Here is a 16,932-nt window from a genome sequence, read left to right on the forward strand (position 1 = left end):
ATTTAACTATTGAAGAACTGTACTACTAAGGCTGACTAGAGAAGCTGCAGCAAGGCTGAAGCACGAAGTTCCGACTACCTTCACTGGCGGCAAGAAGGAATTGAGGGTGAGGGGAGTGCACAGCTCCCCTTATAGTGTGATACAGAGGCGCCACTCCAGGGGTCGCAGTGGTGCTCTCCCCCTACGGGTACTGCTAAGGGAAAACCTTCCGGCACTGGTGCACATGGCACACCTACTGTGGAATACACATGAGCAATCACTTGAAGAATGGATATTAGCTATCTAATTATTACTCTGACTTGGCTTTGTCACCCACCTAGAAGTCTGAAGATTTTTTTCTATCATCTACCACCAGTGACGCCTGTCGCAGCTATCTAACATGCACTTACTCAGTTTAACTTAATCTAAGTTTTATTCATCACTCATTCTAACCCACTCAGTCCCTACACACTAGTGTCACTATATTGTTACTCATTCCCTAATTAAAATGAGTGCATTCTTGCTATATTAGGCTTAAAATATATGCATTAATGTATAATAATTTAGGATCTTTCCCTCTAGTTTACTATAACAACCAGTTCCCTCATACCATACCAACACGTGCCTGAAAGTCACATGCTTCTAAATAGGTCCATCAAGCTAGTAAAAAAAATTAATCAGAAATAATTGCACAATTAAAAAAATTAAGCGCAATTGCGCAATTAATTGCACTGTTAAACAATAATAGTATAACATTTATTTAAATATTTTTAGATGTTTTCTACACTTTCATATACTGATTTCAATTACAACACAGATTACAAAGTGTACAGTGCTCATTTTATATCTATTTTTGATTACAAGTATTTGCACTGTAAAAAATTAAAATAGTATTTTTTAATTCACCTAATACAAGTACTATAGTGCAGTCTCTTTCTAATGAAAGTTGAACTTACAAATGTAGAATTATGTACAAAAAAAACTGCATTCAAAAATAAAACAATATAGAATTTTAGAGGGTGCAAGTCCACTCTGTCCTCCTACTTGTTCAGCCAATCGCTCAAACAAGTTTGTTTACATTTGCAGGAGATAACGCTGCCCTCTTCTTATTTGCAACGTCATCTGAAAGTGAGAACAGGCATTCTCATGGCACTGTTGTAGCCGGTGTCACAAAATATTTATGTGCCAGATGTGCTAAAGATTCATATGTCCCTTCATGCTTCAGCCACCATTCCAGGGGACATACATCCATGCTGATGACTGGTTCTGCCCGATAACAATCCAAAGCAGTGCAGACCGACGCATGGTTATTTTCATTATCTGCGTCAGATGCCACCAGCAGAAGGCTGATTTTCTTTTTTGGTTTCCGCATCAGAGTGTTGTTCTTTTAAGACTTCTGAAAGTATGCTCCACATCTCATCCCACTCAGATTTTGGAAGGCACTTCAGATTCTTAAACCTTGGGTCAAGCACTACAGCTATTTTTAGACCTCTCACATTGGTACTTTCTTTGCATTTTGTCAAATCAGCAGTGAAAGTTCTTAAAATGAACATGTGCTTGGTCATCATCTGAGACTGCTATAACATGAAATATATGGTAGAATGTGGGTAAAACAGAGCAGGGGACATACAATTTTCTCCCAAAGAATTCAGTAACAAATTTAATTAACACAAGCGTCATCAGCATGGAAGCATGTCCTCTGGAATCGTGGCTAAAGCATGAATGGGTATATGAATGTTTAGCATATCTGGCACATAAATACCTTGCAATGCTGGCTACAAAAGTGTCATGCAAATAACTGTTCTCACTTTCCGGTGACATTGTAAATAAGAAGAGGGCAGCATTATCTCCTGTAAATGTAAAACTTATTTATCTTAGCGATTGGCTGAACAAGTAGGACTGAGTGGACTTGTATGCTCTAAAGTTTTTTACATTGTTCTGTTTTTGAGTGCAGTTATGTAACAAAAACTTCTACATTTGTAAGTTGCACTTTTATGACAAAGAAATTGCACTACAGTACTTGTATGAGGTGAATTGAAAAATACTATTTCTTTAGCAGTGTTAATATTAGTAATCAAAAATATATACTTTGTATTTTGCATTGTAACTGAAATCTATATGAAAATGTAGAAAAACATCCAAAATATTTAATAAATTTAAATTAGTATTCTATTGTTTAATAGTGTAATTAAAACTGCAATTACAATTAGTTTTTTTAATCACGATTAATTTTTTTAGTTAATCACATGAGTTAACTGTAATTAATTGAGAGCCCTACTTCTAAATAAAAGGAGAAATTATATGTGATACTTCCGCATTTTAAAAATGTTTCATTCTTCATTTTTTCAATTCAGGTGATATTTTCTTGAATACTTATGTGCTTTTCCTGCATGCAGGTTCATTGACATGGATGTTTGAGGGGTCAGGCAGAGATAAGACCTGAAAATGTTGAAGAAAAAGAAATGTTACTCTTGTGGATCCCATACTTTAAGTTTAACTTACTTTATTTTGGAATTAGAGTTAACGTTGCTAAGTGCAAATCCAAGCAAACAAACACAAATATTCAAATGTGCATAAAAGTATGTGTGTACCTAAATAATGTGTTTATATAAATTACAACAAAAAAACCTTTAAAACTGTGTCTGTCTATAGATATTGGTAACTGAATTAGGGCATAAAACTGTGTAGCGTCCTGTTCCCCTGACATGGTTGTATTTATATTGCAGAGAGGACTGTTTACACACACGTATACCATGGTCCACCAATCTCTATAATGTTTTCTTTTATAGAATTGAAAACCATTTTGTCCTGTCTATATTGACAGCTAAATTGTTTCCAGCAGTTAAAGAATCCAGCATATATGGGCCCTAACAGAGGACCTCTCTCCATATAATAGGTTGATTGCTGAGATCAGGTGAGGTACCTGATCTTATTGTCTCTAGATTTGTGTATGTCAGGGTCTAGTGGCAAGATAAAATCTTCAGAATTGCCTAAGAAAATTAGGAGCCTAAATCACATTTTCAAGAGACTTAAGATGGTCTGCACTAGAATATTAGGTTGGTATAACTACATCACTCAGAGGTGTGAAAAATCCACAGTTCAGAACGACACATTTAAACCAACCTAATCCCCAGTGCACTAGGAACTACTGCCTCTCAGGGAGATGGAGTACCTACGCTGACTGGAGAAGTCCTCCCATCAGCATAGATAGTGTCTTCACTTAAACATTAGCGGTGCACCTGCTGCAGTGCAGCTGTGCTCCTAAAGTGTTTTCAGCATAGTCCAGGCCTAAGACTCTCTTGGGACATGGTGTTTGTCACTTTTGAAAATAAGATTTAGGGTTTAGATCCCCAAAAGCATACAGGCATCTAAGGCCTGGCCTATCCTAGTAAATTAAGGCATCTTAAATATGTCATTCAGGGGCGTGAAAAATCCACACCCCTGAGCATTGTAGTTAAGATTAGATACCACTAGGTTGACAGAAGAATTCTTCCATCGATTTAGTTACTGCCTCTTGGGGAGGTGGATTGCTGATGGGGAAACCCCTCCCATCAGTGGTAGAGTCTATACTGAAGCACTATAGTGGCACAGTGTAGACAAGACCGTAGTCCCACTTTAGGCACTACTTAGGCACCACTGAGATCCTCAGAACCTCAACTCAGCTGCTGCCTAACTCTGGAGGCACCTATAATACCTCAGAGGCTACATTTTCACTATAAAAGCCCCTAAGCTTTTGATGCTGCATGTGCACACAATGCCTCTGTTTAGGTGCCTGTCGAGGGGCCACACCTAAGCCCCAGTGTAGTCTTCAAGATAAGCAGGGCAAGGCCCATTTTGCCTGCAAGGTCTTATCGGGAGCATTCTGAAAGCATGATTAATTCCATACAAAATGGACAAGGGGGGAGGAGAGGCAATGGCAGTGGTAACCATTAGCCCAGTGGACTTACCCAGGAGCTGGGAAGACACTGGTTCCCCCCACCTGAAGAGAGAGGATTTGAACCTGGTTTCCCACCTCTCAAGTGAATGTCCTAGCTATCAGATCATAGAGCCATTCTCACTCACTCTGGCCCAATGCATATTGAATTATTTATATAAAGTGGAACAGCTTCAACTGAAGAGACTGAGGAGACCCACATCAGAATATCTCAGAGCTCACTGGACATTGCAACACTTGAGATCCTTTGTGGGTATAGGCCTAAGCTCCCAAATCACTTAGATTTTTTTTAAATTTTACCCCGTCTTTAGGGTCTGATCTTTCACCACTGAAATAAGTAGAAGCTTTGCTGGATGTGCAGGATCAGGCTCTTAATGAAGTAAAGGACTGAATGAGGGAGATCATAGGGTATTTCTATGCTATGGGGGCTATACCAGCATAGACATGGTGTCATATCTATGCTGGTATATCCCCGTAGTATATAGACTATAGACTGGTATATCCCCATAGTATAGACCAGGGGTAGGCAACCTATGGCACTTGTGCCGAAGGCGGCACGCAAGCTGATTTTCACTCACACTGCCTGGGTCCTGGCCATCGGTTTGGGGGGCTCTGCATTTTAATTTAATTTTAAATGAAGCGTCTTAAAAATTAAAAAAAAACTTATTTACTTTATATACAACAATAGTTTAGTTATATATTAGAGACTTGTAGAAAGAGACCTTCTAAAAACGTTAAAATGTATTACTGGCACGCAAAACCTTAAATTAGAGTGAATAAATGAAGACTTGGCACACCACTTCTGAAAGGTTGCCAACCCCTGGTATAGACACAGTGACAGAAGGGATTTTTCTGCCAATGTAGAAACACCATTTCCCTGAGTGACCTATCTATGCACCTAGCGGTATCTACGCTGGGAGCTGGGTCTGCATAGCTATATTGCTCAATAATGTGGATTTTGCATACCTCTGAGTGACATCGCTATGTCAACTTACATTGTAAGTGTAGGCCAGTTTTTTCCAGACTGAATTTTTGGATGGCATTATCAGTTTAGACCAGTATTCTATTATGAACTGCAGTTATAGATTTTTATAAAGTACATAATACTAACTGGGAAAAAGAAGAGGTGAATTACTTCCTGACTTGTTTTTTGTTCAAATATAAAAAAAACCCCAGCTACATTTATTTTCTTCTGTTGAGTAAATTCTATCTTTTAAGACAGTAGTTAGCTAGTTATAGTGACAGTTGATACTATTATTTTGAATACTAATATTAATTTATTGTATAGCTGTTTAATAGTATTTGATTAGTGGCAGTTGTATATTCAAGTTTCATTATTTTCACACAAATATGTGGATGGTTGGTCAGGTGCACAGCTGGTAACTCTGGAAGAGCATGAAAAGGAGATGACTTGCTTTAGATTGGAAAACTGGAGATGGCCTTGGGGAGAATATATCATTTAGAGAATGGGGTTGGAGTGGGGAGTTGGCAGAGGCATCTCCAATCTCGATGTTACCATTTGGAACTGACTGCTCTGGGATGTCAGAATTTTCAGGAACTAGAGGATACACTTCAACTAACATGAGTATATCATATATTGGAGACTGTCCAGGCACATAAAGCTGCAATCCAGAAGTCCAGGAATAGATCTTGCATCTGCTGCCAGCTGACAGGGCTGTCACAGGTACTCATGGAGCTCAGATCCCTGTAATGGAGCTCCTGTGTCAGTGATGGCCTTGAGGCTAACTTCTTGGCTTAAATGCACAATTAACATGAAAATAGAGAGAAGTCTGGTCTGAATCTGAGAAGGTGGAACTCATCAGGTCTGGGAGTTGCAGATAAATTGCTAATTGCAGAATGTTTTGTAGGGCTGGGAGACTAAAACTTTAAGCAAACTCTTTAAAAACTGGACAAGAAACTAGTCACTTAATTCTTCTGAAGGAAATTCATAGCAGTTTCAGTCAGAGGATAAAACAGCTCACTTGGACAGGAAACTTTCTCCAGATTAGGTGTCCACCACTCTTGTTCTAGTCCTGCTTTCTCAGTTTTCCAACGATTCTCCCAGATTCAGAGTACGCTGTTGGCTGCTTTCATGTTACTTGTTAGATGAATTAAAGAAGCCTAGCTCTCAAAGCCATCACTGAGAGGAAAAGAAGGCAAGGATACTCAATGAGATGGAAGTGAAGATCAACCAGATTAACAGGAAGACAGCAGCGGCTCAGAAAGAAAGTGTAGTGATGACTGCAGGCCTCCTGTGAGTGGAGGGGAAGAAATGAGGAAAAATTAGTAAATAGGGAGCAGGATAAAATTTGTTCAGAGAACAATAACAGGAGGATGAAAACGGGGTCAGATTGAGCTGGTACTTGGTGATATGCTTCACTAGTACTTCCTTGGTGATTGTCAGTTTTTGTGGAATTTAAGCTTCCTTAAAAACAAATGTTTCTAGTCCTCATAGTTAAAAAGATGTCCCATACATGACCCTTTGTAAACAAAGAGCTCTTACAGAAATGGGCACTGCACCTCAATTGTGTGTTAAATTTTTATTAGATCTCAGAATTAAATATCAAATTTATTAATGGCAATTAATTATGTGCAGCAGGCAGATTATCCCATTTCTCTGTGACTATGGGCAAAATTTGAGTAGCATTACTTTTTGAGTAGCATCCTCGTCAGAGGATGGAGATGGATGGCAGGAGAGAGATCACTTATGTTCTTATGTTCTTCCATTTACGTGAAAATGAGATAAAGGAACAAAAGTGACCCAGAGAAAACAAACTGACCCAGTGAGACAACGAATAGAGAAATAGATTGAAAAATCCACCCAAAATGTGTGAACTTCAGAGAGTAAATGAAGGGTAGGAATTGCCTGCTCTGTTTTTTGTTTAACTCTAAAAACAAAACATACACAGGTTCAGTGGGCAGCATATGTTTTACATACTGAATTTATGTCTGATTTTATAGATTTGTACATTTGCTGTATCTTTCAATCTACACACATACCAAACAAAATATAATAGGCCTACAAAACACATAACCTTTTTACAGGAGGCTCTTCAGGGCTGTCAGCTCTTGTGACATTTGGTGTCTTTCCTAAAGCCCCAGCCAGGGAACAGAGATTGAATGAAAAAATCTCAGTTTAAAAAAAAAACCAAACCAACAACCACCACCCTACATTTCTATCCTTAGTTAGGGCCGGACACAGCCTAAGGGCTGAGAAACCAGAAGGCAAACAAGACGAGACCAGACTTTATTAAGGAAAAAATATTTCATGATTTTTAAGCCAATCTCATGATCATGCGGGTTTCACTCGGTGGGCTGGCAGCACCTTGTCTCTTTCCCACTGAGGAAGGCTGCTCCCTAGGATTCCTCGCTGGGAGGAAGGAGATTTCTGGTGAGCTCAGTGGGGCTGGCGCTTGGCCCCTCAGGCGCGGGGTGGCCGGCTGATGGCCGAGGGGCGCTGGGGAGGTCGGTCGGGGAGTTGTGGGGCCGCCCTACAATCATTGCACTGTAAGGAGACCGAGGCACGCGACGCAAAGGGAGCCCGGTCCCCCCGCTAACGGCAGCGGCCGCATCGTTAGCGGTGCCTGAGAGAAGCTCTCCGCGGGCTGCAGCCGGGCCACTGGCTGCCGCGGAGGAAGCGGCGGTGGACGCGCGTCCGGAGCGGGCTGTGGGACAGGGAACGCCGCGTCCGGAGCGGGCAGTGGCGCCAAGGCCCAGCCCCCGCAGCGTGCAGCTGCAGCAGCCGCATCGCGGCTCCTCCCCGCCGCCAGCAGCACGTTCGCCAGCAGCCGCCGCCGCTCCTTTATAGGCTGAGACTTGCGCTCGCTTCCTCCCCTCCCTCTCCTGCGGGCCGCGCGCAGTGACCGTTACAGCCAAAGGGGGCGCACGCGACGGCGAAACGTTACCTGAGAACTCCCGCTGGCCCCTTTCTCACTTCTTCTCCCCTCCCCAGTCTCGTGCCGCTGTCACGCACGAGACTGCCCCTTCCCCCAGCAGCGGGCGGCGACTCACCTTCCCGCAGCGAGACGCCTTAGCATCCAAAATGGCGGCCCGACCCAGCCTAACCCAATCCTAGCCCAGGAGTCCCCAGCCCGATCCATGACTCGGCGCTCCGTAGCCTCACCCAGCCGCTAGGGCCGATTGTCGAGAAACCGATACCGCACGGCTTCCACTGCCCAGGGAGCGGAAAAAACACCCTGTGCTGAAGCGCAGAAGGGGAGAAACACATTTCCCCCGCCCGCCCCCATCTCCCCCCCCCAGTGGTTGCGTCCGTGACATCATCATCATGGCAACAACAGCTGGAGCCGAGGAGGCACCGCCGCCAAGGCGTCCGCGCTGCCGAGGGAAGGGGCTGCTCTGCCCATGAGGCGCTCGCGGCCGGCCAGGCTCTTCTAGAGCCAGTTCGGGCTGCTCAGTGCGCGTGTGTGTCTGTGTGTGCGCGCGGGCGGGCAGGAGGGGGCTGCGCTCGCTGCGGCGGCGACGGCGGGGGAGCCGTGTGGGCTCCGCGCTCGCTCAGTGCGTGGGTCGCTCTCGGCGGCGGCGAACATGTTCTCAGTGAGGCTCGTGACCGCCGACTACTACATGGGCAGCCCGCTGCCCGGCCTGGACCCCGGCCAGTCCCGCTTCAGAGAGGCCCAGGCCAAGAAGGTGCCCGTGGTGAGAGTCTTCGGCGCCACCCCTGCAGGTAAGGGACCCCCGGCTGCCTCTGCGGAGCCCCCGCCGCGGCTAGGCCCGGGGACCAGCCCCCCGCAGGGCTCGCTTTGTGATTCAGCCCCGGCGTGCTGCGGCGTGTGCCTCACCTGCCGCCGCCGGCCTCGCCCCTCCCCCGCCGGGACTCCGCGGGAACTGGCGGCTGCTGCTGCGTGGGGTGATACCTGCCTGGAGCCGGTGGGGACCGCAGGGTCTCCATAGACCGCGGCTCCCTGCAGGCTCCATGGCTGGTGGGGAGGGGGCGCGGAGAGCAGGATCGGGATCTGCAGGTGCGAGGATGAGCAGAGAGGCTTGTGCCCGGGGAGAGTAGGAAATTGCTACAATCGCGCCGCGCACAGGAGGAGCTGCCCCCGCATAGGCTCGGTCGTAGCTCGTGAACCACAACTAAGCGCAGCTGTAAAAACACAGCGGGTCTGCTCTGCTCGGGATAGAGGGATTTGTACGTAACCCAGGCCGTGAGGTGTTGGGGTTTGCCTCTTTAAAGAAAGAGACGCAGCGTTTGTGTGTGAATGGAGAGGAGAAAAAAATCATACGTGTCTTTGAGGGGGTGATTACTGAGTTAATTTATAAGTACTGTATGTTTAAACGGCTTCCTAATACAGAGTTCCATACGTGGGACTTCTGCAACAAGACTTGTGAAGTGGTTGTTTTTATGTTGTTGTTACGCTAGTATATTGTAAATTGCTCAGACCAATAGGCAATAGTGCTGCACTGCAGAAGGGAACGTCCTAACCACTAGCCACATGTTGGCCCCTGCGACTTCCTAATGTAACATCCTATTTATTCTTCATTACTCCTTCAGCTATACTTCTTATCGTTTAAATCGAAGCATGGCAATTCCAAGGTATACCCCCCCAAATACCAACATTCTCTTTACCAATAACATTTTTCTAAATATGGATAACCTTTATTGCCAGTTTTCAGTGCACACTGAAGATGAAAAAAGGCCTCCTTTCCATCAGTTGTTACAAATATTAGAGAACATTGAAATGTTTGTGTTATATGATACTGACCTTGGGAACTAAGGTATTTGTGCGTTTTAAAGATGTGTGCTAGAAGTAGAGTATTTAATGTACACGCTTATCATTAGGGAGGGCAGAAACTGCAGTAAAAATGCACAATAAAGGTGTCTTTCCCCCCATTAGTATAGTATAGCAATCTTTATTCATATTTGGAATTTCAGAGTTATCTTTTCTGTGCACTCTTCAGGTGCAGAGGAAGGTAAGGTAATTGAAGCAGATGCAAACTGATGCATCTAAAGCTTAAATTTTTAAAGTAGGTAGGTTGAGTTAACACAAAAATAAGCTGATATAAGATAGCGACACGTCTTCTGTTGTAATTTGCATTTTGCGTACATTCAGTGCTTCATATTTTTCCCCATAACAAAATCTGTTAAATGCTGTACATTTCAATAGTTTTCAAACTACATATGATAGAGGGAAGCTTCTTTGAGAAAGTAATTATGTAATCCTATGAGTAATTGTTTCACTGTTCATATATTTAGAGCCTGAGGTTGTCTGGAAGGAACGGGCTTACTATTTTTTTAAATGCATAAGAGAAGACTGATATAGTTTCTTTAAGAAGATGTTGAGGATCTGCTATATCAGGAGAATGGCATGGAAAGTAAACAGTAGACTACTTCACTTTGTCCAGTGACTCAGAGCATACTGGGAAATCCTTTTGCTTCCCTGACATAAACTTTGATTTGTGTATTCATAGCAGAACTTTTTCTAATTCAGCTTGGTTAATGGTGACTTTCCTCTGGCTTCGGCAGAGGAAGGGTGCTTTAATTATCTATTATTTCCATGTTACTTTTTAGCACAAAGAGTAGCTTGCCTTTATTTTTCTTTTCATTTCTTTTAATAATTTTTGCTGATAAGACTTGAGAAATACATTTGTAGTTCTGCTTGTCTTTAAATGGTAAAAACGGATGGAATTCAGGTTCTTTTAATTGTGTTGTTGGAAGTAAGCAATTATTAGCACCTCACTGTCAACGTTAATATATTTAAATGACTTGGCATAGTAAACTCTGCAACTGTTTACAGTGGAACTATAATGAGATTTTATTTAATCTCTTAGAAATATATTGACTTCTTTTTTAAACGGGAGAAATTTGACTTTGCAGTTGACTATTGCATTGGCTGTATGTGATTCAGAATCAATAAACTGACTTCTATTCTGGTTTATGAGTAAGGCCCTGTGTAAATCATGATTTCATGGAATCTATGGAAATTGTGAAATTAGCTCAATACTGCAATTTCCCCCCCCCTCCCCCCGAGCTGAGAGGTAGAAGCATCCCACTGAGGCTGTGGCTGTTCATGGTGGTGGTGATGGGGGCAGGGGTGGGTTAGTGGGCCAGCTCTGACAATGTGGCAATTAGGAGCCTGGGCCCAACTCGCCTCACAGAGGCCCCTGTAGGCCTGTAGGAGACACTGTAGCACTGGCTGGTGAGGAGCTGAAACTAGGTTCCATCCCTCACGCCTTGATCTCCCCCACTGGGACAGGGTTCTCTCACACACCTTGTGTTCCATGCAATGGTGGCTTTGTGTGGGGGATGGATCTCAGTCTGAGCTCCTTGCTAGCTTGTGTTTCGGTGTCTCCTCCGGGTCTGTGAGGGCTGCTGTGGGGGCAAGCCAGGGCTGCTAAATTGCCTTGTTGTCAGTACTGCTCCCCTCTCTCCACTCGCTGGACACAAACAGCAGTAGAGGCCTGGGCTGGAGCTGAGTATGGAGCAAGCTGATCCTTGCCCTGTGTCAGGTTGGGCTAGACTGGCTTGTGCCATCTGATTCATTTGCTCACTGAGTTGGCTCTCATTGTTCATCCAGGTGGTTTTTGTCACCCTGCCCCTCCCCCACATCAGTTCCATGGAATCGGACTACACTGCCATGTCCCTCTGAGATGGACTAGTCTGCTAACCCTCCGTGAGCAGCTGCAGTCTCAGTGAGGAGGCAGAAGTGGAGATGCCCGCTTTTGCCTCCCCACTGTTGAAAAAATTATAGAAGTTTGGGTGAGAGACTTGGTGGCCATGCATATCCAATGAAATTTGAACATTTACCCAAGATGTTAGCATGGATTTAAAAAAAAAAAAAAAAGTGATTTTTCTGAGGGCCTTATAAGATAGTGGCACACACCTACAGCTCAAGTCTTAAGCAACAGTAATGCTTGGTTGTTTTTTTTTTTTATAAGCTTGCATGAAAGAAATCAACCCTTCTAATTAAGGTAAATGTATATTCTTGCCAGCCAGGTAGAAAAAGTGCGAAGTTGCAACACTGCATAGCACCTAGCCCCACTATGCTTGTATAGACAGCTTGCACCTTTAGTTTCGTTGTCAATATGTTAATCTTAGTATGTTTAAAATGAAACAACCACTGTGCAGCTAATTAAGAGTCTTGGGTTCAAAAGGAGGCTGCAAGGCCCACCCGCTGAGCCAGTGGAGATTAAGCCATTTTCATATACCAATCAGTCATTTAGATTCTAGAAGTTGAAGTCCTAGCAGCACCACATTTTGTATTGTCTAGTGGCTGTGGGTGTTGGTGGGATCTGGCTGTATGCCCTTCTCTTCTGACGGGAGATAGTGTTCAAACAGCCAGATGAGTGAGGAAGGAATTCTATATTGCTGTACATTGTTTCGTTCATAGTTGTGTATCATGAATTGATCGTTTTGCCAGCCATCAGACAAACTATAATATATATAAATAGGGGCAAATTGCTCATAGGGGTAAAAAAGTTTGTGCCCATAGACACTTTCTGGTAAAAAGTACTGCCCCTTTACATGCTTTTAAAAATGGATTTATGGGTCCATTGCTGTGGACATTTGAAGGGTAGATCTTGAGCTTATTACCTGAGTGAACATGGTAATTTTTTTGGGTCCTGTGATGGGGTGTACTGGGCCCAAAGGGCCTTGAGTTCTAGCCACACCCATCCCAGGAAAGGAGCAGTGGAGAGGTCCTCCAAGCAGTCTAGAGTGGCTGCAGAGGAAGCAGTCAATCAGAGAGGCTACAGGTAGCAACCAATGGGGGCCCAGCAGGCTCATATAAAAAGAGCTGAAAGGGTCTGGAGAGATCAGCCTGCTAGCAGGGACTGGGAGTCCAAGAAGTGCCCCTGGCTGGCTGCAAGGACTAAGGTAGGTAATTGCTGGCAGGAACCGGGGTTGCGAGGGAATAGCTTCTGGCTTGCTGCCAGGAGTCACTGAAGACAGGCCCAGGGAACAGACTGTTTGTGGAACTGTTCCCCTCCCCCCGACCTGACTGACCTAGCTGGAGAGCCAGAGTCAGAGGACTGAAGGGCAAGCAAAGAGCCCCAAGGGAGGAAGCCTTGGTGGTGCTGTTTCACCCCAGGACAGGAACCTCCACACGTGAGCTGGCCAACTAGGATATTTAGGGACCCCGTTGGTCATACTAAGGACTGGAGCCCAGGAGGGGCTGCAGGGACAGGTATAGATGGCTCACCCTGAGGACTGAGTTGCTGAAGACCCAGCAAGGGATCCATCGGCCGGAGGGGGGCGCTGACAAGAAGTGGGTGCCGCCCCGCTGAAAAGAACTGAAAGGATGCAGACACACCTAAACTGAGGGGGTGCTTGCGAGAGGCAGGTGCTGACTCTGTTGCTGGTCCTAAATCAAGAAAAGAGTTTAAAAGGTTAGGAATCAGGACCTTAATGTGTCGAAGCCAAAGCAAAGAGAATGAGTCTATTTTCTTTTTTCGCAATATCTATCTGCTTTCATCAAACTGAAGGTGAACCATAGTTAAAGTATCTTCATTTATGTAAGTACAGTTTCGCTACTAGTTGTTCCATTTTAGCGCTCATTGGTGCTTAAAGCTGACTTGCATATCTGTTGACATGACTTGCCATATTGGAAGTATAATGAAAGTGGCACTCTTTCATGGTTTTAACTGCTTTTGTTATATTTTGAGATCATACGGATTCTTGGATGTAAGAAGGGCTATTTTGAGAGAACTTTTAAGATTGAATGGGTGTTAAGTTTGAAAACACTAGTTACTTTTTTCATCAAGTAAAATAGAACTGCTTTAAAAATTTTCCAGTTGCCTGCTAGCTAGGGGACTAAACCTGCAAATCAGAGGCCGATATACAGAATATGAAAGTAGGGGCCCTACTGTCCAAGGGCTAGGACCAAAGTGCTGATTGAAAAGATCAGGGTCCTGAAGCCTTTCATCTGTTGGGAAGGGGAAAGTCACTAGGATTTCAATCAAGGTTAAGTTTTGAAACCTGCCTAGGTCCTTCATCTGTCACATCAGCTTCTAGTTATCGGGCTTCCTAAAATTTAAATGTTTGTCTCCCTTCCTCCCTAAAGGTGTTGTAAGGGCGAAGAAACTTTTATCTTTTCTTTGGGTCCTAAAGCAGTGGTGGGCAACCTGCAGCCCGTCAGGGTAATCTGCTGGCAGTGGGGGAGGGATAGCTCAGTGGTTTGAGCATTGGCCTGCTAAACCCAGGGTTGTGAGTTCAATCCTTGAGGAGGCCATTTGGGGAACTGGAGTAAAAATCTGTCTGGGGATTGGCCCTGCTTTGAGCAGGGGGTTGGACTAGATGATCTCCTGAGGTCCCTTCCAACCCTGATAATCTATGAGACAGTTTGTTTACACTGACCATCCGCAGGCACGGCCGCTCAGAGCTCCCAGTGGCTGCGGTTTGCTGTTCCCTGGCCAATGGGAGCTGTCCTAAAGTGAGAGATGATCTGTACAAGTCTACCCCTTTCTCCTTGCTGCAGCCAGGAGGTTTTGGGTAGCAGGTGCTAATTTCCTAGCATCTGTCTGTCCTTTCAGTCTTCCACCTTGAGTAACTCTAATGCCTGCCTCTTTCTGAATAAGCCTGAAGTGGATGTAGTCCATGATGTTTCACTGCTGCCTAGAGAATGAATAGTGGCGCAGAAGCAGACCAGAGTCTTTTAATTCTTATTCTCCTGATGCTTGGGGAAACTCTGAGTAACAGGAGAGACAGTGAAACTGCTTGTAGACTTGGAAAGATGCTGCTTCATCTGTTACACGTTTACTTTTTAAAGGGTATCTCTGCAACTATAAGAGCTAGTAAATGAAAGCTTGAAATCTACAGAAATTGATGTTAAGGCCCCTTGTTTGCTAGCGCAAGTTCCTCTCTCCAGGGGTGAATGGAATTTTTTTAAAGCCTGTTTATGGTTATGAATAACTTGTCATAGATGCATCAGGTTTTTACTGTGTTTTCAGATAACTTCTCAGTAGTTTCATCGGGTTAAAAGGAAAAATAATTCTGACTTCATTCTATGAATCTGAAAATGTGGCAGATGCAGTGTTGACAACTTATGTTTTGCATCCATGGGCGTTTTTAATAGAATTTATTTCAAGGGATAGATCTGATTTTTAGTATAAAAATATCCAGTAAAATATAAGGACAGTAGTGTGTGATCCATTGGATTGTATGAGAGTCTAAGGGCTTGCCTACTTGAAGAATTAGAACTCAGTAAGCTAGGGTGTGGATCCTGATGCATGTTAATTCGTTAATGTGCTTTGAACTAGTCCTGTTTCAAAGAGCACTGTAACAAACTATTGTTGTGCATCAGCGGGATGCACGTGGAGAATTAGACCACGGCAGGCTAGTGTGAGGTAGATTCACACGCTGCCTTGTCACAGCCTACTTGTTTGTGTAGGCAAGACCTAGATGTCAGAAAGTGTATGTTCTGTTCCAGCTCTCATTTAATTGCTCTGTGACCTTGGACAAATCACTTAACTCAGCACTTCAATTCCCCCTTCTGTGGAGACGGTATACTTTGTCCATCTTTGTAAAGCACTTCGAGATCTGTAGACAAAAAATGCTCTATAAGTTAGCATTTACTATAATAGAACATGGATCAGCAGATCAGATCTGTTAAATACATACATTATCCCATCCATGTTTCTTTCCTCTTTTCTTACTCCTTTTCTTCTGGCCAGCAATTTTATAAAAGCATTGGGAAAGCCCAAGACATAGTTTTGGTGTTTGAACCTCCAGAATGAAATTGGTCAGGAGAGTGGTATAGTTCAAACTTTTGTTTACATTCAGTCTTCGGTTTAATTTGGTTGTTCTCAGATTCATTCTTGGCACAATGGTGAGACATGTAAGTATCATGATAGGAAGAAGTAATTTGTGTGTTTTGAGATTCTTGACATTTACAGGAGACTTACTCAGAACTGAGGGTATATCTACACAGCACAATAAGCCTAGGCTCTGACTCAGGTTTAAGTCCAACCTCCGCTGCAGTTCACAGAGAAATTAGTCTGACTTGGTCCAGGAACCCTTCCGGACTCAGGCCTGCTGATGCTGATAGGGAGGATGGGTCAGAGCTCAAGTCCCACTATGACGTGGATCAAAGCTCAGGCATTTTTCAATGTGGACGCAGCTCTGGTCTAAGTTGCCAGACTTGGATCTGGAGAGTCCACCAACACTGTCCTCTGGATCTGTCCTTCCCAGCCCATAATTCCAAAACTTTCCAGGAACGGAAAGCAACTGCCTGGTTCAAATGCAACTGCTCTGTGTTTAACCCTTCATTTTCATGCGGACTGCTCAACTGGAAACACAGTCTTTGTGGATGTGCATTAGCATGGCTAGCCCTAAGAAGTCATCCTGCATGCTGCTAGCTGGTTAGAGGAACATAGGTGGATTCTGGTTAACCTCTGGTGTGAGTCAAGCAAGGTGTTCAACTTCTGTAAGAACGTAAGAAATGATTGTCTACAAAATTATATCTGAGTGCCTGGTAGCATTGGGATCGACTGGACAGCAGAACAATACAGAGAGTAATTCAAGCATCTGAAGACAGAACTGCAAAGTCAAGGATGCTAATGGAACTTCTGGGAACTCTCTGTTTTCCTGCCTCTTTTATGAGGAAATCAATCTGGTACAAAGAACTGTAGCAAGCACTCAGCCTGAGCCCACAGTGGTGCATGACAATCTGCTGAGCAGGGATATTACCCTTACAACCTCTCCGCCCCCATCAGAGGCACAGCCAGGGGAGAGAGTCAGCTGTCGAATGAAGGGCAATAAGTGACCCTAGTGCTGCTGGTAACCGGGGAGACTATGCTGCTGGAGCAGCTGCAGCACATCCTGGGTCCATATTTGGAAGAGTTGTTTGGGAATGGTCCTGAGGAGCAGTCCGCTGCAGAATTGCTATGAAAACAAACGCTGAAGCCGGGGTCTGGTAAGTTTCTGCCACCATTTGTTTCTATTAATGGATGGAAGAGATGTTTGGCTTATGGGCCTGTTAAGTTATTAACATGTTGTGGTTTTGGTGTGCTTCTGTTCAGGGTGGAACTCACGCTATTCCCCTGACGCCATGTGGGCTTCAAAA

At 44.2% G+C, this 16,932-nt stretch overlaps 1 protein-coding gene and 2 long non-coding RNA genes across 4 annotated transcripts in view; 1 reads left to right on the plus strand and 2 right to left on the minus strand.

Annotated features, from left to right (window-relative positions):
- Positions 1 to 2,257: 2,257 nt before the first annotated feature.
- The window catches only part of LOC120400595, a 69,030-nt gene continuing 54,355 nt past the window's right edge, over positions 2,258 to 16,932 (minus strand). Inside the window, exons 6-8 of the long non-coding RNA XR_005595907.1 lie at positions 15,340 to 15,407; positions 13,072 to 13,233; positions 2,258 to 2,418 (exon numbers count right to left, since the gene is read on the minus strand). This is a non-coding gene — a long non-coding RNA (uncharacterized LOC120400595). The remainder of the gene's footprint in view (positions 2,419 to 13,071; positions 13,234 to 15,339; positions 15,408 to 16,932) is intronic.
- On the minus strand, positions 4,737 to 8,134 carry LOC120400596. Its single transcript, XR_005595910.1, has 3 exons — positions 7,819 to 8,134; positions 6,949 to 7,003; positions 4,737 to 6,165 (listed from the first exon to the last, which is right to left on the minus strand). It is a non-coding gene; the product is annotated as an uncharacterized LOC120400596 (long non-coding RNA).
- The window catches only part of REV3L (REV3 like, DNA directed polymerase zeta catalytic subunit), a 231,500-nt gene continuing 222,684 nt past the window's right edge, over positions 8,117 to 16,932 (plus strand). Inside the window, exon 1 of one of the 2 annotated variants that reach the window (XM_039529353.1) lies at positions 8,117 to 8,597. In XM_039529353.1, the coding sequence (XP_039385287.1) occupies positions 8,459 to 8,597 (139 nt within the window). In that variant the 5' untranslated portion in view covers positions 8,117 to 8,458. Of the gene's footprint in view, positions 8,598 to 8,758; positions 8,893 to 16,932 lie in introns of those variants that run through there. The other variant, XM_039529354.1, reaches the window with a different exon arrangement.

This window comes from Mauremys reevesii, linkage group 3 (assembly GCF_016161935.1).
Source record: "Mauremys reevesii isolate NIE-2019 linkage group 3, ASM1616193v1, whole genome shotgun sequence".
Taxonomy (NCBI): domain Eukaryota; kingdom Metazoa; phylum Chordata; order Testudines; family Geoemydidae; genus Mauremys; species Mauremys reevesii.